This window comes from Plectropomus leopardus, chromosome 6, assembly GCF_008729295.1.
Source record: "Plectropomus leopardus isolate mb chromosome 6, YSFRI_Pleo_2.0, whole genome shotgun sequence".
NCBI classification, from domain to species: Eukaryota; Metazoa; Chordata; class Actinopteri; order Perciformes; family Serranidae; genus Plectropomus; species Plectropomus leopardus.
In genome coordinates, this window is record NC_056468.1 from 20,032,220 (window position 1) to 20,058,129 (window position 25,910).

General features: G+C 38.7%; 1 protein-coding gene across 1 annotated transcript in view; it reads left to right on the forward strand.

The window, feature by feature from the left end:
- Positions 1 to 240: 240 nt before the first annotated feature.
- The window catches only part of stpg2 (sperm-tail PG-rich repeat containing 2), a 64,008-nt gene continuing 38,338 nt past the window's right edge, over positions 241 to 25,910 (forward strand). Inside the window, 10 exon segments of the mRNA XM_042488988.1 lie at positions 241 to 282; positions 383 to 493; positions 1,805 to 1,836; positions 1,838 to 1,909; positions 2,283 to 2,450; positions 5,428 to 5,595; positions 12,617 to 12,732; positions 14,150 to 14,261; positions 17,866 to 17,973; positions 25,091 to 25,250. Coding sequence (XP_042344922.1) covers positions 388 to 493; positions 1,805 to 1,836; positions 1,838 to 1,909; positions 2,283 to 2,450; positions 5,428 to 5,595; positions 12,617 to 12,732; positions 14,150 to 14,261; positions 17,866 to 17,973; positions 25,091 to 25,250 — 1,042 coding nt within the window. The 5' untranslated portion in view covers positions 241 to 282; positions 383 to 387.

The following is a 25,910-nucleotide window of genomic DNA, read 5'->3' on the forward strand; positions in this document are numbered from 1 at the left end:
CACTGTAGTATTTCTACCTTTACTTAAGTATAAGGTCCAAATACGCCTTCCACTACTGTATGTTAGTAAGGACGACATTTCTGGGCTAAGTTTTGTTACTTTGTCCAACTTTGGTTCTCTTTTTCTGCATCTGTTGTCTGACATCAGTCGCTGCGTGACTGCTGCGTGCAGCGATCTGTGGTATCCAAGCAACGACGCACGCAAGTAAACGCAGACAAGTCAGTGCTGGACAGGGAGCAGTGAAGGAATGTTTTAACCTCGGGGTTTTACTAATTTAATGGAGTAAGAACTATAATTTGTTTTTTGTGTCGTCTCTAGTAGGTGTCCTTACTGTGCAAGTGATGTTTAGTTAAGCTGCCTCTCTGTTTTTTTTCATGGCAAGTCAAAATGTATGGACGAGCTCCAAGAGTGACCTTCATGTCAACAGGCGGCACTTCATCTACGGTTGGCCCCGGCTCCTACAATGTCACCGGGAGCAGTTCCAAAACATCAGGTAGGCGTTAGCTGGTTAGCAACGATCAAGACCTGAGGGAAAAACCGGAAAGTTAGCCCAGTCGAGTCTCTTTTCTTTTAATTAACAAAATTCACATTTATTTTTCTCTCCACAGAAAATTTAGGCCATAACGCATAAATTAAAATTAGGTTAGCTAGCTATTAGCTAGCTGTGACATTATGCAAAAATGCTAATGCTACCTGAAAAACGTTAGGGACTGTACTTTATTGATCAGAGTACAGGGGTGCCTGGGGGAACTTTGTTTTTTTTTGTTTTTTTTTTTTACATCATGCTCTCCAGAGCTCCAAATAATTTTCTTTGAGCCTTTTTGAGTGACTGGAGTAAAAGGCATTTACAATATTTCACAGTTTCAAGCTATGACAAATGGTGTAGTTCTGTAGATTTTTTTTTTAAAGAAAAAACATGCATTTCAAAAGCACTTGTGGGTTTCAGGGTTCTGAGAATATTTAAAATTAATGCAAAAGATGACAATTTAAAGTTGTTTGCCCCTCCCCTATGCCATGTTAATATATATATATATATATATATTTCCTTCCTTGTGCTTAAAAATGATTTGAAGAGCTTCCATGTTTTGCACCATACTCTCCCCTATATAAAATAGTGCTTTACATCAGCGGTAAAGTAAAATACTACTTTTTACTACATACAACAATGTAAAATACTCTGTTACAAGTAAATTCATGAATTTAAGTTAAAGTACAAAGGTATTAGCATTGAAATATAGGGAAAAAACAGTCATATATATTATATCACTGGATTCTAAATGTCAGTGCATAATGTGTACATTGCTTCAATGTTGCAGATGGTAAAAGGCGAGGATAATTTAAATGACTACATAGCCTACTGTGGGGTATCTTGATTTATAAGTAGATTTTTTTAGCATTAATAATCTAAATCTGCAAAGTAGCTAATAACTTAAGTTCAATCAAATTATTGTGGTGGAGTAAAAACATAGAATATTTGCCTCTGAAATGACTAGTAGTAGTATGCAAAAAAAAGAAGCAATGAACCCCCCCCCCCCCTCCCCTCCCCCCTCCCTAAAACATCTTAAAAAACCTTCACTGTGCAGGTATATACTGAAGTCTATAGGTGAAAGACAAATAGAAAATGTGGCAGTGAAAGTCAAAACATCACCATGAGTGAATGTTGCAAGGCTAAGTTTAGGTTTTTTATGTTTCTGTTATTAACGTAATACAAGCACAAACATTAAATACAACATCTAATCTAATAAAATGAATAAATCAGTAGACAACTGTGTATTTAACTTTTGTATATTTTTCTTTATTGCAGATGGCTATGCTCCATTCCTGACCTTGACCAAACAGACAATCAGTATTTAGTCATTCCAGTGAGGACATACCAGGACCTGGACAATATGACACCTCCCCTGTCAAGGTACTATAGGTCATAGACAATCATTTACATACAGTAATATCAAGACCTGAGTGACTGGGGAGTCTGAATTTCTCACTAAAATGCTTTGGCGTGGTCAGACAAAGGGGCAATATAAGCAGCAGAAGAAGCCATGGAAGTAGGAAGGAATGCACATTGCAAATATATGAATATGGAGTACTTTTCATTCATGTCAGAATGTGATCTAAAACTATTAATTTAGGAAGGCCATAGATGAAGCTTATAATATTTGATGAGAGCAAGGAGGAGAATTTGCTGAGGAAAATACTGTATATTGTCGAGAAAAATCTTCCTTGATTGCAGTCTCATTCTCTGTGTGTCAGCTTGTCTCTCTGTTGAACCGCTGTCTCTTTAGCTAAACATCCATGGTGGCCGTAGTCTTCAGAACCGCTCCAAGCGTTTTGAGGAGGTAGCCTCGAAGGTTCCAGGCCCCGGGGCCTACAATGTTCTACCTGCCTCGGGGAACACACTCAGAGCTGTGACCGCTGAAGCAGGACAGGTGGAGAAGCTTGGCAGAAAAATGGTAGGCATATGGGTGAAGTTATGTGGGCAAACTAAATGAGCAGTCAATTTACAGGATTTTTATATGACATTTTCTCCTCTTTTTCAGCTTTTTATACTGTTTATCTACAGTACATTGTTTTTGTGTACAGTATGTTCTCTGTATCAACAAGAGTATATATGGAGAACTGCTCTGTAAATTTGACATGGTCAAGATGCACCATGGATCAAAACCTCATCTATTTGTACAAAAGATATGCATCAAGTTTAGCTATGTGGACTTTTCACTTTTGTACTGTTGGTGGTTTGTGGATCTCTGTGCTCTTAACAATCAAGTGCTTGTGTCCCATTTATTATCAGCCTCATTATTAAGCCAAATATCTCTCTGTGCTGGTGGTAGGTCCCCCTTTTCCCTATGGTTCAAATCTAACCAGTGTAGTGTCTCATACTGTTTGCACTCCACACACACACACACACACACACACACACACACACACACACACACACACACACACACAGAGTTCACAACTTTTTTTTTCACACATACAATAAAAACACAATAAAATGTAGATGGCGATGTGCTACATCAGTACCAAACAAAACAACAGTGCCTCCTCCAAAAGTGGTGACTGCCAATACTTGCAGAAGGTACACTGCCTGTACCTTTGCCCTTATTTTGGCAGAACACCAATCAACAGGAATTAGAGGCTGCTATTTTAAAACCTTTGAGAGACACAGTTTTTCTTGACATTTGTCAAAATACTTTGAACATGGCTGGGAAACAAAGGAAGAAAAGAATATGACATATTTTGTCTGTAATAAGTCAGGCATTCTATTACAGCTTACAATGAAAAGCCTCTTATATGTGTGGCAGTCATTTTATTATGTAACGAAAGGTCACTAACAAGTTTATAATCATGCTAGAGATATAGGAGAGCAAAACTGGAAAGACAAACAATTGAGAGAGTCTTGTGGGGACCTGTTATTTGACAGTTTAAGTAATTGTAATTATCTTTGTCTTGAATGTGGAAATGCAAAATAGGATGTTGAGCACAGGGAGGATGAGCTGATTTTCTGACATGTATGGTTTTACTTTATCCCACTATAACAGTGTAGCAAAAGTCGTATTGGGTTATTTTGCCATTTTCTGTATTATATCCTCAATAGCAATAACACTGGCAGACCTTATTCTGTCTAGGAACAATTGGACTAAAGCTTGAAGAAAACAGTATGTCCTTCTAACTTCTGTTCTTTGTTAGCCCCTGAGACTCTGCTCATTGTCTTGTGTTTGGTGTCTAGACAAAAGGAGCACCCTTGATAGGTTAAACATTACTATTCATCAGATTCAACAAATAGAATATAATTTTTAGATTTTTTAAAATCTAGATTTGCACAGCAATGTCACTGAATGTCTCAGCATGTTTGAGAGTTTAAGACAAAGCACTGATAGTACAAAGCAAGCAAAAAATGTGAGGAGAGGATATTTCATTTTAGATAAAGGTCCCTGTCCAGTAGTCTCCTCCAGCCTCATCAGCAGTAATAAGGTCAGTAGTGAAACATACGAAGTTTAGCCTTACAATAAAGATAAGATATTAAGACGATATTTAAAGTTTCCATACACCTGCTGTGTTAAATTTATGTCCAAAGTATCCACTCATAGATGGGTTTGACTAAACACTAAGCTCAGAGCTTTAATCTGATACATTTACCTCCAGACCTGACCAATCATGACTCCCTGTAGTGCAGGGAACTTGCCTTGCCCAAGGGCCAATTCTGGGGCCGGTTGCAGCAACCATGCACAGGTCAGGTGTACGCAAGCGTTTCTAGAATTTGAGGAAATTTGGGCCTTACACTTTTTTTGTTACATAAGCTCTATTTTGATGCTTATTTAATGCAGTCTATCACTTTGTTTACATTGAAAGTACAAAAAAGTCCCAGTGTGAAAATGATTAAGTATGTCCCAATACATAGTATGTCAAATGCAGTATGCAAAAATTACCAAGATGTTCTACTACATCCGGTAGGATTTTGCAGTTTGCAAGCCAGCATGCTTTTTTGGCTGTTCTGACCCACAATCCTCTGCGCAGTGGGAGCTATGTCACCTCTTGACAGCTGATTGACAGCTGACAGAAGCTGCAGTGACAGATTACAGCACATTTAAGTTATTGATAACCAGCCAAAAGGTAATACTAGGAATAAAGAAAAATACTTAATTCAGTGAACAAAATATTCATGGATTACCAACAACAAAAAATGAAAAAAAAAAACAAAAACAATGATAGAGAAATGCATATGTAGGGTAATTAAATGAATATAAAGTGTGAGAATCCACAATGTATGCAGTCATAACTTATAAATAACTTAAATAAACACTGCAAACTAACTTCTATCTCCATGGTAACGTATATGTGAGCAAGAGGGTCAAAGTTCTGAGCGCAGTGTTATAAAGAAGTGGTACTGCCCAACTGTGTGCATACCACATGTAGCAGTACATACTTTGTAAGGGTAGCTGCAGTACGTAATAAAAGAAAAAAGAAAAAGTATGCAATTTGAAACACACCCAGAATAAAGTCAGCGGGCCATCGAGCACCCCATGGCAGGGGCCATAGATTGAGCATCACTGCTATAGAGGTTTGCTCACATTCTCCTCCTTCTGTGCTAGCTGTAATTATCTGAATAGCATGCACCCACACACTCACACACACCTTACTTTCAGCTAAAGAAAGTTAGTGGAATAGCTTTCGTGCATTTTGACAGAAATGGCCTCCATTCTCTGTTCCCTCAGCAGATATTGTTTGTACTCCCACACTTCTACTTCTGTCTTCCCTTTTTTTTGTTTCTTATATTCTGCCTGCCCTCGCTCTCTCTCTTTGTCCCTCCCTCAGTCTCACACTTTATTGGCCGCAGGCAGTGCTCAGCTGCTTTGTAAGCCAGGGCATCCTTTCCATCACAAACCCTGACTTCTCCCTGTCTTTTTCCTGCTTTTTCTCTCTGCACAGCGTCTCCAGGCTAAAAGTCTCCGGCTGGTGCGTCAGTCAGATATCCCATCCATTCCTTCCCCGGGCCAGGCCTATGGCTATGAGGAGGGCGCCCTGGGTGTGCTCCTCAAACAGCCTCCTCCTCCCAGGGACACTACTCTGGGGCCAGCTTACTACAATCCACTGCTGGTAAGGACAGGATGCACACACACACACACACACACACACACACACACACACACACACACACACACGTACAGAATCATGTTAAAGTCTGAATATACATCTGTCACAGGATGAGAAGTGCTCATTTGTGCACGCATGTGTGCTTTCATTACTCTGTATGAGTGTGTGTCTGAGTGTACTTACTCTGCCTGCGAGGCGAGGTCCATTAGTGCGAGGCAGATCTAATGCACCGCTGAACCCCCACCCCACCCCATTCACTTGGCCCAAAACCCATTTCCATAGCTAATGATTGCAGCTCCACTTTAAAAAAGCCACAGCGCACCAATGCTCATCCATTTTACATGCCAACAAAGAGAGCCATTAGTAATTATTCTTCAAGCTATATTACAATATTCACTTAAAATAATGCACACGCCTGCTGGTCTGGCTCTCAATTAAGTCATTTTTCATCTGTTAATGACCAGAGGAAGTCAACAGCGTCCTTGAGTGTTGGCCGAGGTTGTGTCAACACACCGGCGCACGCACAGAGTCGCGCTGTGATTTAGGGCTATGAGCAGTTCATCCATCCTGTGCTTTTTTTTTCTGTCTCAACTTCTGTTGCTCTCCCTTTGAAAGTTCAACCTTTGGCTCTGTCTGTCTTTCTCCTTCTGTCGTTCCATCTGACACACTCATTCCTTTAAACTCAAACACTTCCCCCGCCCTGTGCTCCGACTGAGTTCAAAAGAGGAAAAAGAGAGACAGAATTAAGTGGTTGTCTGAGGACGTAACTTCAAAGTGGCTGGGGTAACCTTCGAATGATAAGACATTAGGCAGAAATCAAAAGAGCATAACTCTGTTTTCTGCCTGAATGTTATTGAGTAAAACAAAAACATTTTAATCGCTTTCGTCCACTGACCCTAAACTTATGGTTCATTTCCGTATTGAATGAATAATTACTTTTCTGCATCGAATGATAGTTAAGACCTCTTACTCAGAATTAAATGCTGGAATAGTAAGCAGTTATTGGCCAATACAGGCTTATCACACATACATTGGTACAGGCACATACGATGGCTAAAAATGACTGCATAATGCAGTAAAAAGCTCTTGGGCTAATTTAGAAACAGTATCACCATGAGATATTTTGTTGGTTCAGACTGTGTAGTTTTACAGTTGTCAGATTATCATAACACAGCTGGTGGATAGCGATATGGAGCACAGACTGTGTTAGTATATAAAAACAGAACACCCAAAACAGTTTAGAAAGGGACATTTTGGAAAATAAACATTGCAGCACTTTGCAACTGCCCAATCAATGAATCAGCTGCATCCATGACAGATATGCAAGTGGGAAGTGGAAACATAACCATGGTTCCCACACCAACATCTGTTTCATTACTACCAGCTTTTAGCTTTGCTCAACATGTTGAGTGTTTACAGTTGATATGATGGAAACAAAGGTACAGGACTGCTGTAAATCCTCGTACCAAATTTCAATCCCACTGTTTAGTGAAGATGGAGTTTGCATTAATAAGGAGAGAAAAGTAAATATTTTAAAGCTTCACTTATTGCTAACAAAATATGATATGTAAATGATAATATGCATGCCAGAACTTTGACCATGTTGACTTTCGATTTACTTATGTAGGAAAATCAGCATTAAGTATTTAAGTCAGGTGTTGGGTCTCTATAAGCTACCAGAACAGCTTTTTACTCCTTTGCATAGACCCCGCAAGTTTTATTGTCCAGTGTAAACCACGAATCTCTGACTTACAACATTTGTGATAAAATGTAAGATTAAGCTTTCACTTATGTGTTGGGAAAATTCTCCAACTTCTTGAAAACAGGACTGTTTTTCTGAGCTGATTAAAAGTTGACTTTTTAGAGATGCACATTACAGAATAGGATGCATTACAGAATAGGATGCATTACAGAATAGGATGCATTGCTTTAGATAAAACTACCCAGCAGTATATAAAGGAGTAACCTTAAACATTTACAGCAGCAAAATGCAACATACATATTAATGCAGCAGTAATATTACTCTAAAAACATTATATACAAAATCAAAACACTGACAAGGAATTTTACTGCACAGTTAGTACTTTTAGTTTTCATATCTTAAGTACATTTGGATGATAATACTTAGAGACTCAAAGTCTCTAAGTATTAAATAAGTTTTGAATGCAAGACTTTTACTTGTAGTGGAGCATTTTCAGTGTGTTATTAGTACTTTAACTTAACTAAAGGATCTAAATACTTCTGTTAGTGTGTATCAATAAATGCCAGTAAAAGGTTTCCCGGAACCCTTGAAAGTCTTAAAAGCATAGACTGTATATAAAGATCAGTGACACGCCCCCACTTACCCCTGCTATCCTTAAGTGAGGCTAAAATATTCGGGATACAGGTGCTGCCATCTTACGCTGGTGAAGTAATTTGGAGCTGGAGTCTGCCCAGTCGCGATATCTGCGGTGGGTTTGTTCCTGCCCAAAACACCCATCCGACCAATCATGAGCAGCGTCATTGAGATGCGAGCGCATGGATTGTCACACACAGCTGTCAATCATGGCAGCAAATCACCTTTTTGTTGAATTGAATAACTCATTAAAACTGAACTTATTATAAAAATGATCACTTGAACAAACATTAGAGTGATGAGAACTATCCTAAGAGATAGAAACCATCTTTGGAAAAATTTACTTGGCGTGTACTTTGAGTTTTTAGTTTGGCCTGTGTCCAATTCAGTTACATGGAGCGGTGGGCTTTATGACCTATACTGCAGACAGTCGTGTTGTCCATCTTTACATACAGTTTATGCTTAAAAGGCTTTGAATTCATAGACTGAAAACCAAGGCCTTATTTGATATTAAAATGTCTTAAATCAATCTTTCAAAAGTATTAAAAATGCTCAGACCTGGGACGTAGGATTTCATAAATGCATTGTAAAATCTCAAAATAACAACATCTGTTTTTAAGGTAATTTACCAAATGACTCATATTAATGTCTCGCAGATCAGGATAGTGGAACAAAAAAATTGTGCACATTTACTACAACCAATTAAATAATAAATAAATAAATAAAGAAGCTTTTTTTGTCAATAAACCAAATAGATACTTTTATGACAATATAATGTTTTCATTCTTTTAATCTGTTTCATTTGACACTTTTTTACATTTTTTGAAATAATCTTTAAATAATTTTCTAATAAGTACGTAGATCTTCTAACTTTTTCACTGGGCCAAAAAAAGTTATGTTTTAAGATACAACAAATATTTGGGCAAGATTATGCCTTACCTTAGAGTAATTGATGTCAGCTGAATTTTTTTCTTCAGTTTTGGTTTTTGTAAAATTGGTCTAGAGCCAAGACAGAAGTATGCTCAACAGTCCATAATAAACAAGGCAGCCAATTGCATTAAACAAAACATTTTACTTTATAACATGTCCAGTAAGAGGGTAGATACATTTTATCTTGAGTGGGCAGTCTTCAAAGAAAATTTGACCTCCTATGGCTTGCGTTGTTATTGTAGGTGTTATTTTGGATGAACACAATTCTTTCAAAATATATTCCCTCATTCAGTGTTTTTTTTTTTTTTTTTAAAAGACTAGCAGTTTCATTGTCTGTAACTATTAATCAAGTATTGGTCAGTTTCTACAAAGAGCCAATATGTGGCGTCAAGATGTGAGATGTAAACAGAGACATGGGCAAGATTGTCCTCTCAATAGGACCTGAATCAGATTCAGAAACCACGTTTACCAAGAAATTCAGCCAGCGGGAAACTGCCACGCAAACGTACTGACAAAAACTTATTCTCATTTAAATAATAAATAGCCTGCCATTCCATTTTATTAAAGTTGAATGAATATGCTCATACCCACTAGCTGTGTTTTTGTTTTGCTTTTAAGAGCTCTCCTTGACAGAAATAGGCAATTTGTGCCTCCGAACTCATGCCAGCTGCGATACCATCACGTTGCTTGTATGTGTCTGCGTGCGATACAGAACATTATTTTTTCTTTTTAACTCTAAGCATTTGAACATCCCCATTTACTATCTCCCTTCCTCAAAAGTGGATTGGTAGATCACAGGGGACAGAACCTCAGATCTCGTCCTCCAGTCACTGTTGAAGTTGAGATAAGGAGACAAGCACCACATGGAGTTAAAAACTTTTTTGAGACTCCCTGCCAATCCTCACATAACCTGCCTCACAGACTAGACACAGACCAGTTGGGTCAAGGAAAAGTTATGAAAAAAAAAGGGAAGAATTTTATATGCTTTGATTTTTTATTCAGAAAGGGAAACTTTTTCTTACATGTCTGTTTCATTTTAGCACAGGTGGTTTCATATTTGAGAGACAAGCAGCAGAGTTCTTTCAGTGTCAGGAATGTGATTTGAAGATTTAGAGAATTGGTCATTTGGTTTTCTCATTATTATATTTGGTCTTTGATAATCCCAAATCTCCCACAGTCAAAACTCCAGTGCCAGGCTGTCTTTATGTATCACAGTTATATTAAATCCTTTTTTTGTAGCTCTTTGTGTTTAGTGCTAATTAGCAAATGATAAAATGCTAGCACACTAAACTAAGATGGTAAATGTAGTAAATATCAGTCCTGCAAGACACCATCATGTTAGCATTGTCACTGTGAACATGTTAGCATACTTACATAAAGAAGTGTTCACTGAAGGAATGATGCTACATGTATACAACTAGGCTGTCTATGCAGTAGGAAGGAGCACTTTGCTGTATATAGTTGTAAATATAAATAGGTTTCTATATAATACCTTTGAAATTGGTGATACATGATCAGAGAAAACAAAGCAAAAGGATGCTTTTGCTTGGCACTGGACCAATAAATGCTCCTGCAGGTAAGTGACATAATGTGAAGTTATCCATTTCACACAACGGCGGCCAGCTAGTAACAAACAATCTCATATTACAGTTGAACAAGTTTCTGAAAACATTGTAGGCAAAAAAATACAACATTTTAACAGAATCTTGCTTTGTATCTGATCAGTGCTGCTTAGTTTTACGATTAAATTTAACTTTTTCAGTCTCCAAAACTGTATGGTGCCCACTTCCTGTTCACAATCTCACTATTACAGCTCAACAGGGCACTAAAATGTTTCTAAAAACATTTTAGGCGACAAATAGGCAAGATAGTAGCATAATCCTGGTTTATATTCTCTTAGCACTGCCTGGAGGGGTGGCTGTGTTTCTTGATGCACTTATAGACTTATAAACTGCATTTCAATAGTAGATCCACTTCCCCTCCCTCACTTCCCCTGTTATGTAACAGCTTACATTGCATGGAGAGCACTTGGAGAACGGAGGGAAAGCAGGCAGGGGATTTAAATGAAACACACCTGCACTTGTTCAATTTCAGTCAACTATCACGGATTGACCGGCAGTTGTAGGAGTAGTGCTATACTGCCCTTTACAAATCATCAGAAATACTTGAAGACTCCTTTCTGTGAGCTCAAAGCGTCTCCTGCAGAAAGTTGCAATACATCGGCAGACACTAATAATTTCTGTTTGTGATCTGCATCATGATTATCCTAAATATTCTTTTTGCAGGTTTATGATATCTTGCAAAACGGCAATTTTTCCATGCATTTACAGATAATGTTTGGAAGACAGAAATCACTCAAGCTGAACTCTACAACAATATATGTAAAGATGAACTGCAGTGAATTATGTAAGAGTTTTCAATAAAACATCAGCTATCAATGAGATTTTCTTAAGAGACTATCTGCTTATAGACAAGTAAATATTCACATGTAGGCCTATAGACCAAAAAGTTATATTAGAAAAACTGAAACTGCCAGTTTTGCCAGTTTTCATCGTCAGATACTGAATGTTGTTAATTTTTTTCTTTTTTATTTAACATTTTCTTCTTCTTCTTCCTCTTTTGTGGTGCAATTGGAGTTTTACGTACATTACTTCCTGCTAACCATGGTTGCATTTTCTTGCATCAAATGCATAACTTTAATGCACTGTGTAATATACACCCTTAGAGTGACCATTGTTGTTCACTCGCTCCCTCAGCCCTCCGATGGTCGATCTCACCAAATTCACTTCAGTTTTCAGACAACTGGAACGGTACTCATTATGGTGGCGGGGATTCCTCTTAGGGCAGGTGTCAAGGGGAAGTCAACAAGAGCATGTTCCGCGACTATTGGAAAGCAGCATTTGTGTCTGTGGTGGCAGTGAATTTGCATTCCCTAGGAAAGCGAAGGAATGACCTGCCCTACGTTTACTATGACTGACTTGTTGCCTGTGTTGGTTGGATCTGTTAGGTTTAGGTAAGAGGAGTGTGGGTGATTAGGATTAGGGTAAGAATGCCAGGGTAAGCCGATCAGAGGAAGAGCAAGGCAGAGTAGTTAGTGTTATTTTTTTTTTTTTCAAATTATAGAATGGGGAGTTTTTGTCAAGAGCAAGATTTAGGTATTATTATACAAGTGCAACACTTAATAGACTTTGTCTTGTTGATGAATAACGTACCTGTTTCTAAGACAGATGAATGCAGGAATTGAAAAGCCAGTAGTTGTGTTTATTTTGTTCTTTTTGCAGCACCCTTGCAATATTTTTTTGAGAAAATCTGACACTCAGTAACGCTGTAAAGTGTTTGGTGACACCTGGCCAGCTCCTTTCCAGACATAGCCTCTGTCAGTAGTTAAGCTGCAGAGTGGACTGGTCCTATCTGAAAGGCCGGAGGCAGAGCAAGCATGCATGCTATAAAACTCAGAGAGATAAGAAAGGACAGAGGGTCTCCCCTAGATCTCTGACATACTCTGGCATTTGGCTGAACTTTACATTTCATTCAACCCCAACTTCATAAGCCCTGGCTGAAAAAGAAACCAGATAACTGTGAATGAGTCAATTCTGTTTTCTCCTTCTTTGTTTATCCATTTATCCTCTTTCTTGCTTTCTTTCTCCTCCTATCATCTTCTTTTTCTCATTCTTTCTCCCTGGCCAATCCCTTCTTTCATCCATCACTCACCTGTTCTCTCCTGGTGTCTTCCTGTTTTCTCTTTTTCTTTTCCTGTAGTCAGAGAACAGTTCTGCACAGAAGTATAAAGGAGTCCACTTTGGAAACATGACAGGGAGGAGAGGTGAGGTGACAGTGGAGGAGGGACCGGGTCCAGGACAGTATTACCCTGAGATGTGAGTATTACCGTTATGGTACAGTATTACATGAGTATTACTTAGTATCAGTGGCATTTCACCAATAGGGTTATCATCAGGATTGTAACAGTGACCTGCCAACATTGTAAGACCCAGACACACCAAACTGACATAAAAAAACAGAAAACAGTGGCTATGAAAGCTGACTGTTGCATTCCCTCAAACTGCCTGTGCATCAGCCAGCTTACATGCTCTGTGCCAGCATGAGGCACAGAGCATGTAACTCTCCTCAGCAGCAGGTGGTGGTTGTCTGTACTCATCATTTAACACCAGAAGTCCGACAGAAATGATTTAAAACGCTAGTTAGCCAGTTAGCACATTAACAGCACAACCCGACGCTGAAAGAGCAAAGGATATTTATGAGGCGCTAGCGTACAACAATCAAGCACATCACAATCACCTAAAAGATGATCGTTTGTGTCTTTACTTGTTCTGCTTTGTGATGGTGATTTGAAAATGCCTGATGAAGATTGCTGTTTGATCAAAATGTTGCACAAATGAATTTGTAACCTATTAAAAACATCCCAAAAACTGCATTTAAGAAGGAAATAAAATGTTTGACTTAAACTGCTGAAGTTATCAGAACCTTATGAACTCTGCTAACTTAACAAGTATAAAGCATCATCTGTGATTTCTGAGATATTGAGAATTGAACTTGATGGATAGCCATCAATGCATGAACTTTCATAAGCTTTCATAAATTCACATTTTGAATCATGGCTAAAGGTTGGTTAGATTAGAGGCTCCAGGGCATGTATTCTCAGAAGTTCACTGCTCTTGAACTCAAACAGAGATGTGTGCTGAACAGAGAAGCTGTTCCACCAAAGTGAAATATTGCTTTGATCCCACAGCCAGAGCATTATGTTTGACATTTCTCACATAGCGTTTCTATTGATGGCCGCAGAGGATGGGCCTTACTAAGCACTTCTGCATTGGTGGGCAATCATCCAACTCAGCTGTGCATAAAGGCATCGACTAAGTAATAAGTGTGCATGTGAGCGATCATACTGTCCACACATAGATGGAGGCAGACATTTACATGTTCACGCACACACACACACACATACACACACACACACACACACACACGTGTGACATGCAGTTGTTTTGTTTTTTTCTTTTGTTTTTTCTCCCCTTCTATTCTCCTTCTCCAGTCATTAATTCCTTCACCCATCTGTCTTTGCTTTGTTTATTTCCTCCCATTCACTTTTCCATTATACACCTCTCTTCCCCTCTCACTGAATATATCATACCTCCCCATTTCTTCTACTTCATTCTGTTGTATTTTGTATGTTTATAAACACCAACTGTCTCTCTCTCTCTTTATTTTCTATCTCTTCTATTTGCTTGTATTTTTTTTTATTCTTAAACACGTTGTTGTCTGTGTCTGTTTCAGAAAGCAAGAAATACACTATGAGAATGTAAACCTTCAAAAGGAACAAAAAGGCCGAGCTGAGCTTATCATCCCTCGTTACCACGAGCTGGTGCCCAAGCAAGAGGAAAAGAAGGCGAGTATGGTTTTGAGAGTTTGTGTCCACCTTGTGCTGTGCATGCTAAGCTTAGATGAATTGTAGAAGATAAAAACTTCACAGGACTGGGATCAGTGTCAAGCTCTGCTCCTGTGGGGGACATAGTCTTTTAAAGTGCACCTATGTTACTTGCTGAACAGTAGCCACTGTGACCACAAGTGGCAATTAAAACTGCATTATTGAGACAGTGCAAGAAGCTGTAAACACAACATTGACTTATTATCATCCTACGAGTTGAAATCCAACGGTTGCCTTTTTTAAACAGCATTAGCATTCACTTTAAGTCAGGTTTCTGGCCACCTGATAAAAGTAAGTTCAATATTCACATTTCTAAAACTCTGGTTTAAATGGTAATACTGTACTTGTGTGCAATATATTCACATCTGTGCTGAAACCTTTAACCCCTAGGTTTTAACAAATTCTGTTGATTTAGCATATTATGTAAACTAGTAATAATCAAGCTTAAACACTCCAAATTAAATTTTGATGCTTTAACATGTAGGAGTATTTTAATGCTTAAAAGAACATAATTTTTCTTCAATAGTTAAACATCTTGTCCACTATCTTCACTGCACTTTGATTCAGATAAATTCTTGACAAAATAGGATTTGAAAACTAAAGATTGAGATTGAGTCATGATAGAGCATAGTGATTTACAGTGAGAACAGAGTCAAGGTAAGTACTTTGGATTTATTCTTGATTTATTCAGGCACAGTCGATTAAAGAGGAAATGATTCACCCTCCCTCTGTTAGTGTAATTCATCAGTTTATCCGTCCACCCATAGAGGGCAGTAGAACATAAGAATTAATCACATAATGGCAACCAAACACACATACAAACACACATTGTTACATTGGGTTGAGTGGAGGGGAGTTACTCACCTGCATATGAACTTGAGTGTGCTGGCAGAGTAATGCTTTGTGATGCCTTATTTCTCCGGTTGGAGGAGTAGAGTGGGTGAGTCTGAAAAATGTGGGACTGCATTTGTGGATAGGGAGGTGAACGTATCCCCTCTGTCAAGGACTCGCAACTGCACCTTTCTCTCCTCGTCCTCTTTTTCCTGAAATGTTTTTCTCTGCTGCTTCTCCTCTTTTTTAGGTTTTAGTTTATGCAATGTAATGGTGCTTGGTTCATTACATGTGACATTCTATTGCATTTGTTATACCTCCATTTACATAACATATGGCTACTAAAATTACTAAAAATATTTTTCAACATGATATAAATTATCCTGTGACTTTGAATCAACAACTTTGCCTTCTGTGTATGCTTGTATTTGTGCTCCATGCTGTTTTGGGACCCCCTACTATGATGGCTGCACCTCCATCCATCATCATTAGTACCTGACACCTTAACTCACATGTACTTCCACACACACATACACTGACCAGATGGGTCATTACCCACAGTAGGGACACTCAGGACAAACACCTTTACTTCCTAGAGATCAGCAGACAGTCTGCCTCTAATGGCTCGGGGCTGCTGCTGTCCCATAGAGTTTAAGAGTCTGTGTGTAGGATTTCCCCATTAAAGAGGCATTCTGTCATGGCGACTGAGCAAACCACTTTAACAAACCATTATCGTGTATGTTCCTGCAATCAAAAGCAAAACAGATGGAGTTGTAGCAATGCAATGCCTGATATTACCCTGTAAGTAGGAAGTTCACTGTCAGTTCATCTTAGAAATGTTGCAAATTCCACGTTCTGTACTCAGCGTTCGGATGGGTGATGATGTTTTGATGGCAGCACTTGTTATTTTTAGAAATAGGGAAGCAGTTTGTCTCCCACAGGGGAAAAAAAATAAAAGAAGAAAAAAAAACTTGGCAAATGTCTAACACTGGATCTGGGATTGCCAGATACTCAGACAGAATTGTCAACTTGTTTCTGTCCATTTCCGTCTTCAGACTAACATTGCCAAGACAATTTGATTTTCCTTAACCAAATACTAGAAAGCAACATATCCACCTGAATCTAAAGTCATTTTAAGCTCACAGTGATATGTAGCCATGCCAACATACCTGTTTTGCCGGGGTTTTAAGAGAGGAGCAGAACAAAGTTCTGAAGAGATTTTAAATTTTGTTCTACAACATAAAATACATCAGTAAATACCCCACTCATTAACTTTTAAGTTTTAAATCGTCTGAAAAAAGACGTTTTCTAACAAGTGGCTAAATGCAACTGCAGAACGTCATCATGCTGAGCCGTGCTGAGCATGGCTTTACAGCCTTGTAGCGGTGGCCACGCAACTGCAGTGGAGTTAATTTTAGCCTTTTGTTTCTGGTGATAACATTTAGGCTTTAAAAATCTTCGGTGAAATTTCAGGAAGGTATGAAATATACCATACTGCCCAAGTCTATTGAAGATCTACTTTTGCATCCCTGTGGCTGATGTGTGGAAAATGGCAAGTTCAGGAATTTATTTCTGCATTCAAGAGTTGTGTTAAGATCACCCAAGAGTTTCCTTTTATAGTCAAGGGTCACAGAGTGAAATTATAACAAAAGATCTTATGAATGACAGAGACAAGGTGTACCAGTTCAACTTAGTGTGTCAGATATATACTTCAGGGAAACAAAAATGTCTTTGACTCTGAGCCAGTCTGGCACAGAGCTGAAAATTATCACAACAAGCGGTCTTGCTCTCTGCGTCTTTATTCCAGAAAATTGTACATTTTATCGTGAGAAAAGCAGTCTCAGAGGCAGCTTTATTGTGCATCAGCATGCGGTAATGTCTGTATGCAACATTTCAGATTCTGAGGACTAGAAACACGTTTCTGGAAAGAGGACATTGTAGTCAGTGTTCATGAATAAAGACTGAGCTGTCCTAAGGCATGGGGAAGACATATTGTGCTGATATTCACCACTGTTCCCCCTCAAGATCTGGGTGTAACTGCTAACAATCTCCACAGAAATCCGTGCTGTTTTACTGCAGGCCTAGTTAAACCACCTCTGGCCCAGCAACCCTCTGGGTTTACCACAAATACAAAAATGTCCTCACTCTGCACTAGACAATGTGTGAATTTATGTGTGTGTGTGTTTCGTTACTGCTCACTGTCAGCATCTCTGTTAGTGTGAAGTCTTGTGTTATTAGCCGGTTTGCTAGTTGCAGTAATTACTGCACTGCAATGGTGCAGCAGTCTTGATCTGGCACACGTCATGACTGTCCCACAAAAAGAGCAAACACACAGAGGTGTGTAGTTTCTCCTCCTATCTGTCTGTTTTTAAAGTATAAATGACTTAATTGCAGAGCTGAGAAAGAAAAGGGCTTTTTGTTAATGCGCTTTATCTGTTTTCACAAGTTGCTCACTCAACTGGCATTGCTTCATTTTTGTCTGTTGTGTGTTTTTAGTTTATCTTTGTACAAGTCTTTTCCTCCTCTGGGTGTCCTTCATTTACCTCAGAAACAGAAAGAAATCAAACTCCTAGTCCCTGTCTCCCTTTTGATCTCAGCGTCTCTTGTGCTTCCTCACTCTCTCTTGTTATCTTCTCTTTGACACAACTACATGAAAAGTGATATTACCAAAGCATTTGACTACAAATATCACCTTGTACTTACTGTACATTTATCGCTTTCTGCTTCCCATCAGGGAGTTCCTGGTCCGGGCCAGTATAACATCAGAAGTCAGTTTCAGGACCCCGGTGAGTGCAGTGGAAACCAGCCGAGGGTTACCTGCCCATTCCTCTCTCAGACTGAGGTACAGTGCAAATAGAACTCGATATAAAGTAGTTCAAAATAAAGCCATTCGGTGCTCTGTGTGAAGGCATTTTCAGGTGAATCAGGTTGTACTGTACAGAGCAGGTTCTTTCTTAAGCAACTTTCGCACTGCTTTTGTCCACCAGGGTCTATGTCAGGTTTGGTGTTTTTGGTCTTACCTTTCATTTGCATTGATGCAATGCCTGTATGCAATCAACAGTATATTACTCAAAAACTACAGTGTTGGGCATCAGTTTTTAGAATTATGGAGCCACAGATGGCAGGAATATGCAGACAATATCTCTGTTTTGCTGCAAAGTTCAGTTTTATATCACAGCAGTCTCAAGACTAAAGGAAGTTCACTCCAGTTTATAATGGATCTTTTGAACACAGTTATGTGGGATATCACACTGAAGAGCTGCTCAAACTATAGGTGACCAAAATGTCTGATATGCCGATTGTCCGAGATCCAGGTCATTGATTGCTCAGACAATAGATCTGGCAAACTGATCTGACAGCAAAACTGATCTGGCAGAAATTTTGCCTGATTCTAATATTAGTAGTAGAGCAGCCATGTCGGAGTTTAAATTTGGCTTAATCGGTACAGTATCTGCCCATCTTATGTTCTTATTACTGATTGAAAAGTGGAATCCCTTTATGCCGTAGCTTATGGGGCTGGGCTTTTTCTTTGAGCCAGTTGGAGACAGAGCAACCAGCCCTAAACCCAGCATCAACACAATATCTCAATATGAAGTTGATTAGCAAACAGATGTCCATTTACAGCAGATTAGGATTAACTGGGTGTCATTTTTTCTGGTTACCTGATAAATGAAAATCCAAGTATCCTTTTAGTTTATTTTTGGTTTCCACCATCTCCTGTTTTTTAGTGACTTAATGCTCTGCTATGATCCCTGGTTAGTTGATCTGTGCCTGTCTACCGTTTGGTGCTTAGCAGGAAGTATATAATTGGTTTATTAGAGGCTTTTCACTTCAAACATTTAGCTGCTGTGGTTGAAAAGGAGGTTGGGAAGCTGACACTGAACCAAACAGTTAAGTTGTGGGCCATGAAACCAGAATCATGAGCTGAGCAAGGCCTTGTAGGTTTAGGAGGAGAGCTTCATTGTCAGATCAGGATTCTCTGTTGGTTTGTCACTATCAATGACACCTGTAATAGCTTTGTAACCTCACAAAGCTACCTATAGCTGTGCATACATTTATTCATCATCTTTAGCTGGTGTTAACAGGCTAAGATAAACAAGTTTAGATCCATAGATTTACTGGTATTACTCCGCTTAATGCACTACCAACAGAGAAAAAAACACACCATATTGGAAAGACTTCTTAGACATAATCTACAGGAGGCAAATTTATTCAATTTACAATTTCTCAACGGAGACTGGATTTTATATGGAATATTTAAGATTAAGTTACAGATCCAAGACACTGAGCCGGGCTTTGCTTGTTTAATTGATGTGCTGGGAGTGGAGGGTTTCTTCAGATGAGGGTGAAGATGAGTTTATTAAGAGGCTCGGAGGAGCAGAGATGAAGGATGTGAAAATGTGTAGTTTCACGTCTCAGGAATAGCTGAACTCCTCTGTGGCACTGCCCCACAGATTCACTCCCATGAAAATTCTCCGACTGAATGTTTTAATTATCACCCTGACACACACGCACAATGTGACGGTGTATGCTCACACGCACATACACACACAGATCAAAAATTCACATGTACACATGCCCGAATTTCATCCGCAGGCAGATATAGACACAAGACAGACAGGTTTTGTGAGTATTGCTGACATGCATGCAAATGAACACGCCTACATTTTTATGTATACACTTACACTTGTTCCCTGAAATTAACTCAGTGACGTCTGAAAAAATAAAACATCTTGGTGTTTTCCTGGTGTAAACAACTGATGCAAGATTCTTGCGTTCATTTGATCTGTGTGTGTGTGTGTGTGTGTGTGTGTGTGTGTGTGTGTGTGTGTGTCATAGTTTGCTCTGACCTAATTTCCGTGGCCACATGCTGTGTTAGTGCGTCGACCCTGTGATGTCGTCACTGACACCCACCGTGGAATGGGTGTATGTGTGTCTGTGTGTGAGCGCACGTGTCACAAGTCATCTCCCATGCAGAACTAAGAGCGACAGTTTTCTTAGATCTTCGTCTCCCTGTGAGTCCAGCTCCATCTGACATGGTTACCCTGCGGTCGGATGTAGAGAAAACGAGGGAAGGAGGGAGTGAAGGAAGGAGGGAGGGAGGGGAAGATAAGAGAAACAGCTGGAAACTTCCACCTCTCGCTTCTCTCCTCCCTTTGACTTCCCAATTTCCTAATATCAAAGCATCCACCAATTTGTGAAAACATGCCTTTTCCTCGATTCTCCTCGCCCTTGCTCCTCGACTCATCCCCCACTCCCCTTTTGGTTCCCGTCATTCCTTTTCTCCATTGGCGCTTGTTCTATTACTTCTTATATTTTTTGACAAGATTACAAGACTCTTTTTTTTCGCTCATTCAACATTCTATTTCCCTCCCCTCATCCTCCCTTCATCCTTTTCATTCACATGTTGTTTCATCCTTGAGTCCCTTGTTCCCCTCTGGAGACCATCTACTCCCTTGGTTCTTCCCAACAATTTGTCCCAAAGACACAAACTTTTGTAATTTGGAAGTTAAAAAACACATTAAAACCCAAACATTTTAATTAAAAGCATGTGCTGTGAATGTTCTTTTTTTTCTTTTTTAATGTATTGATAAGTGACAGTACACAGTAAGCACCTTTAATAGCTTTGTAACCTATTTTGCAAATATGTTTTTTTGTGAAACTAAATGCTTGAGTGCATCGTTGCGCAAATTAATTATTCTACATTATATATGATATCCAAAACATAACAATTTAAACAATAACTCATAGTTTACAAAAACATATAGACCAATTCACAGTGTTACAATAACAATAACTTACAATAACAGCATCACTTACATGAAATGAAAGGGTGCTGGCTTAGCTGGTTATTTTTTAGCCACCTACAAAAAACCCAATACCAGTTTAAGTGTGCGATATATTTAGAATATTTTCACTGCTTGACCTTGCAGACAGCTCATTCCAATGGGGAACTGAGGCCTTAACCACAATGCCACCAGCTTCCACTGACAAAAATAATAATTTGACTTTGGACAGGAGTAGCTGGTTTACTGTTGCCTCTATTTGTTGGTGTGTAAGGTAAAGTTGAGAAAATATTTCATATTTTGCATACAGTTGAACTAATATTGATTTTTTGGTGGGTCTTTATAGATCTTTGAAACGCAATTTGCTGTGGCCCCTGTCCACAGCAGTACATTGCTTAGCTTTTGTGCCAGTAGATTTAATTTAAAGATGCTAGCAGAGCAACCCACAGATTGGTCAGACCACCTTGTCTAATTGCATATCTTTACATGTTACAGTTACAGCTAAAAATGACAGCAGAAATGAAAAAAGTCTGCCAATTTCATGTATCTCTGTGATTAAGCCGGTTGTCTACCTACAAGTGATTGTTGTCATGCACTGTCACAATAATTCAGTCTATAGAGCCAAAGGTGTTTTTCTCAGTCTTTTTCACCTTGTGGATATGTTTCTTTGTCTTTAATGTACAACCCAGGGTGGATTTGTGTTTTTGCATTATGTTTATATGCAGTTGTGATGCCTCTGAAATTCTATTCACACTCATTCTGAACTCATCTTAACATTGGTAGTGGGGTTTATTTGGTGCTAGAGGGGCTACATCTATTGTTCCATTGCTCTGTGACGTCATTAATTTACATTAACAGATGTGAGGACGTTCTGTCACAGAGGTACCCACAGAGGCACCTCGCATGGACAACAAGTCATCTCTTGGCATGGTTATCAAAAGAACCACTTTTGCATTTCTTGTCATACTGTATGTGAAATGCTTACAAAGCTCAGTCAGTCGGTTCAAGACAAAAGGACGTGCCCATGAATAAGACGTAATCAAAGCCAGTAGGGCAGCGTTGGATTGACAGATGGCCACAAACCCCAGCTTTACATCCGACTTTGAATGAACACAGTTTGTTTTGGCCTTGGCACAGCATGTCTTGTAATCCCAGCTAGTCTTCTTTCTTCTCTTTAAACATTCACTTCATTTCGAACACAAACACTTTTCCTCTCAATCATTTGCCTCTCCTCTCTCCATTTCCTCCACAAGCTACACCTCTGCATGTTCTTCTTTTTCTCTCATTTCTCCTTTTAGGCTAAAAGCTCAATAATTCAACTGTGCATTACTAATACCATTTTCATTACACCACAACTCATTTTCCATAAGTTGTGTCTTTTTAAGATTAAAAGTGCAAATCAGTGATCAATGATGTGCCATGTTTCCCCCCCAAAAAACAGTTTCGATTATTATTCTTAGCATCTTATCATTCTTATGGACTGAACATCCTCTGAACTGACTCAGTGTGTGTAAATATGTTATTGTGTGTTTGTGTGTGGGAATGGCATCGTTAATGTGGACATGCCGGTATTTGAGGTAATCAAGTCCTTTTATTCCCCTATTCCTTTTGATAACGACCTGCTGAATGGTTCAGTTGTGAGAGGCTGAAGAGAAATTTGGAGTTACACTGAAACACAGTTCTCCCTCAGTAATTTTGACTGAGAAGGCAACTTATCTGCTTCGGTCCCATGATTGCCCGTGTTGTTATGATAGGCAATCAGATAAACACATTTATACCCTGGCAGTAAAGCTGGCAAGCGGTTGCAGTGCTGAGTCAGCTCTGATATCAGCAAAATAGTCAAAGAACATTAACTACCTGATTGTGTGCATCATTATTTTTGAGATGGAGATGCTGTTTAGCTCGTCTCATTTTCTCTCTGCTAATCATACCACTTTGTTCTGTATGTATTCATTTTACTCTCCTTTACCATTCTCTCATGCATTTCTTTATTTTTCTTTGTCAGTCTTTTTTCTTTGTCTTTCCTGTATTTTATCAGTTTAGTCTTTTTGATTTTCTGAGCATGCTTTTCAAGTTTCTTCATGTAATTGCTAGGCAGGATTTGCAAGGCAGTAGCGGTGTGGCTCTATAGATGGTAATGTCATTTTGTCTGTCAGTCTGTTGGTCTACTTTGGTCCAGACTGAAATATCAAAGAAATGAAAGGGCAATTTGAAAGCCCAGACCTCCATCAAGGCAATAGTTTAGTCATACATGATATGCAAATTTGCATGCCCAACCACCAAAACTAGCCCCAAGTAATTGGCATTGGTTCATGTTTTTTCCCTTCAATTTGGTTATTGTAAAATTGGCATAAGATTTTTATCAAGAAGTCTAAAAAAGTCTTAAAAAGTCTTGAATCTGGTTTGCCTTGAGCTGTAGGAACCCTGTAAATACGTCTAGATATACTTTGAAGCAATTAGAATGATGTCAAAGAGTGCTTCTTAATGACTGCTTTCTGTATGAAGCTCAAGAATCAGAATCAGAATTGAGTTTTATTGTCACGAACATTTACATATACAAGGAATTTTACTTGGTGTTTTGCTGAAAAACAAGTAACATAAAGGAAGAATAAAAATAGTACATTTAAATAGAATAAGACATAAGATAAACATATAGAAGTAATAAAAACATATACATTTAGAATTTAAAGAACACAAAGTATATGTACAAAAGGTTCTATGGAGTAATTGTAACAAACTATGTGTGTGGGTTTTCCTCAAGAATTGGTGGCACCCATGAATATGGATTATGATCAGATGGCAACCTCCAGGGCTGAAAAATGAAACCAGTGTAAAAGTATCAAAAACTTCACATCTTTGAATGGCCAATTTAGGCCGGCTCCAAATCCAGTCAGTGTCCAACTTTAAAACAGAAACAAACATGTTTGCAGCCTGGTACAAAAAATGTTTTGATCTCTATATCTAATTTCAACATTCATGACAGCTGTACGGTGGGGGGATTTTTATCCCTAGTTTACATTTTTTAAGGCCCAAACTTGCGCATATTTAAGAGCCGGGCTGCTTGACTAACAAGCTGTCTCTGAGGCAATCTACCTCTTGCTCCTCCATAGCTCCAAATACCTGCCCAAATATGGTCATTTCTGACTTCCAAACGCCAAGATGGCAACAGCCAAAATACCGAAACTGAGGCTTCAAAACAGCAGTCGAAGAATGGGGTGACATCACGGTTGCTACATTCATTATTTTATAGTCTAGGGTTGTCATAGAGTCATTGTATTTTTGCAATTGGCTATGTTTTGTCATGAATTAACTTCCATACCATCTACTGGATTTTAGGGTGAACAGCATTTGTTCAGTCAAGGCCCAGTGTTCTATCTTACAATGCTAATTAAAATGAAAAATGCTTTGTGCATTTGCCTCATGATTTGGATCTGCCACCAAAATGTAATGACCCATGCTACACCCTTTCACCAAATTTCATGAAAAAAGAAGTTTTTACATAATCCTACTGACAAACAACCAAACAAACCAAACAAAACCAAACCAAAAAAAAAACCTTGGCAAAGTTAATTAATAAAGGGTAAACACTCTTGAATCCAGGTTTTTCAAAACACAGTGTGAGGTGCGAGTAGCCAAAATCCACAGTCCCATACATGTAACCTTTTGCACATGGATTAAATTGATTGTTTTTGTTTCTTATGACCCTCGAAGTTTAACTACGTCTGACTTTGTCTAGCTGAGATGTCCCATAGTGGACTCTAAGGATGAACGCTTAGTAAAAATATGCTCCCTTCCATCCATCATCCATCCCCCAGTTTTGCCTTCTGGTGTAATGAGCTGTGAAACTCCATAAGGCTGATAGTGTGATTATAGACTGTTAGTCTTGTCTATATGTGGGCTGTTAGGCTGTATTTGGTCAGGTTCTGTCTCTGCTTGGTATCTGACTGTGAAGAGATACACTGCTCTGTCATTTGTTGTTCCTGTGGATAAAGCAAATATTCACAGCTGGATTTGTTTTGGTGTTCCAGATGGGCTGTTTAGAGAAAATAAGTGGGTTATTTTAAAAAAAGTACTGATTTCGGTTTCATCAATAGAAAGTGCTATTAGTCATTACATTTCAGTGTCTTGTTCTAACCTTTATGCATCTCTTTTCTTTTTGTCTCCCTCCATTAGAGGTTTAGCTCTGCAAAAGAAGTGTCTCCCCCTGTTGGTGTGTATAATGACCCACGCTGTGCCCTGGAGCTGCTGAAGAGAACCACAGGAGTGAAGAAAAGCCCATTTGGCATCACTGCGGTGCGCTTCATTCGTAACCACAAAACATGCTCCACACCAGGTCAGTGTGCGTGTAGTTGTGTGTGTGCACCAATCTGTGTTTATTCTGGATTCTGTTCAAAATGATATTCCTCTCTGATATAAGTATTATGATATTTTACAGATGCTATCCAGTTTTCTCTTTTAGACAAACCTAGCATTGTTCTCTTTGTGAAAAAATATATTCACACTGATTTCTTATACAGGAATTGATTTTTTCACATGGATCTAGCCCAGTTACCCTTTCAGACATCATTGGCACTTGAGTGTCATCTTATTATATCTGAGGAAAGAAAGTGTTTTTGTCATTTTTTGCATTTTTAAAGTCTGAATCTTATTGTCAAGCAACCCATCTTCTTTTGGAAGTTCAGACTTTAATTTGACATGTCCATCATGTTCAATATAGCAAGTCATAATTAAGAATAAGTACTACTTTGTAGCTTGTATTAACATTTTGAAATGAATTGAAAGGAAAGTGACTTGCTGTGGTTATTGCACAATATGTGTGTGTGTGTGTGTCGATGCTCTATTGTCCCAAGAGTGAGTCATGTTGAAGAGGAATGAGTCATTTCCAGCGCCTGGTTTTGCATTTAGCCCTTAAAATTACAGCAGTCTAAAACAGGATTAAAATAATATATTTTCATTATCTGTTTTTGAATTTTACAAATTTGATCTCAGAATA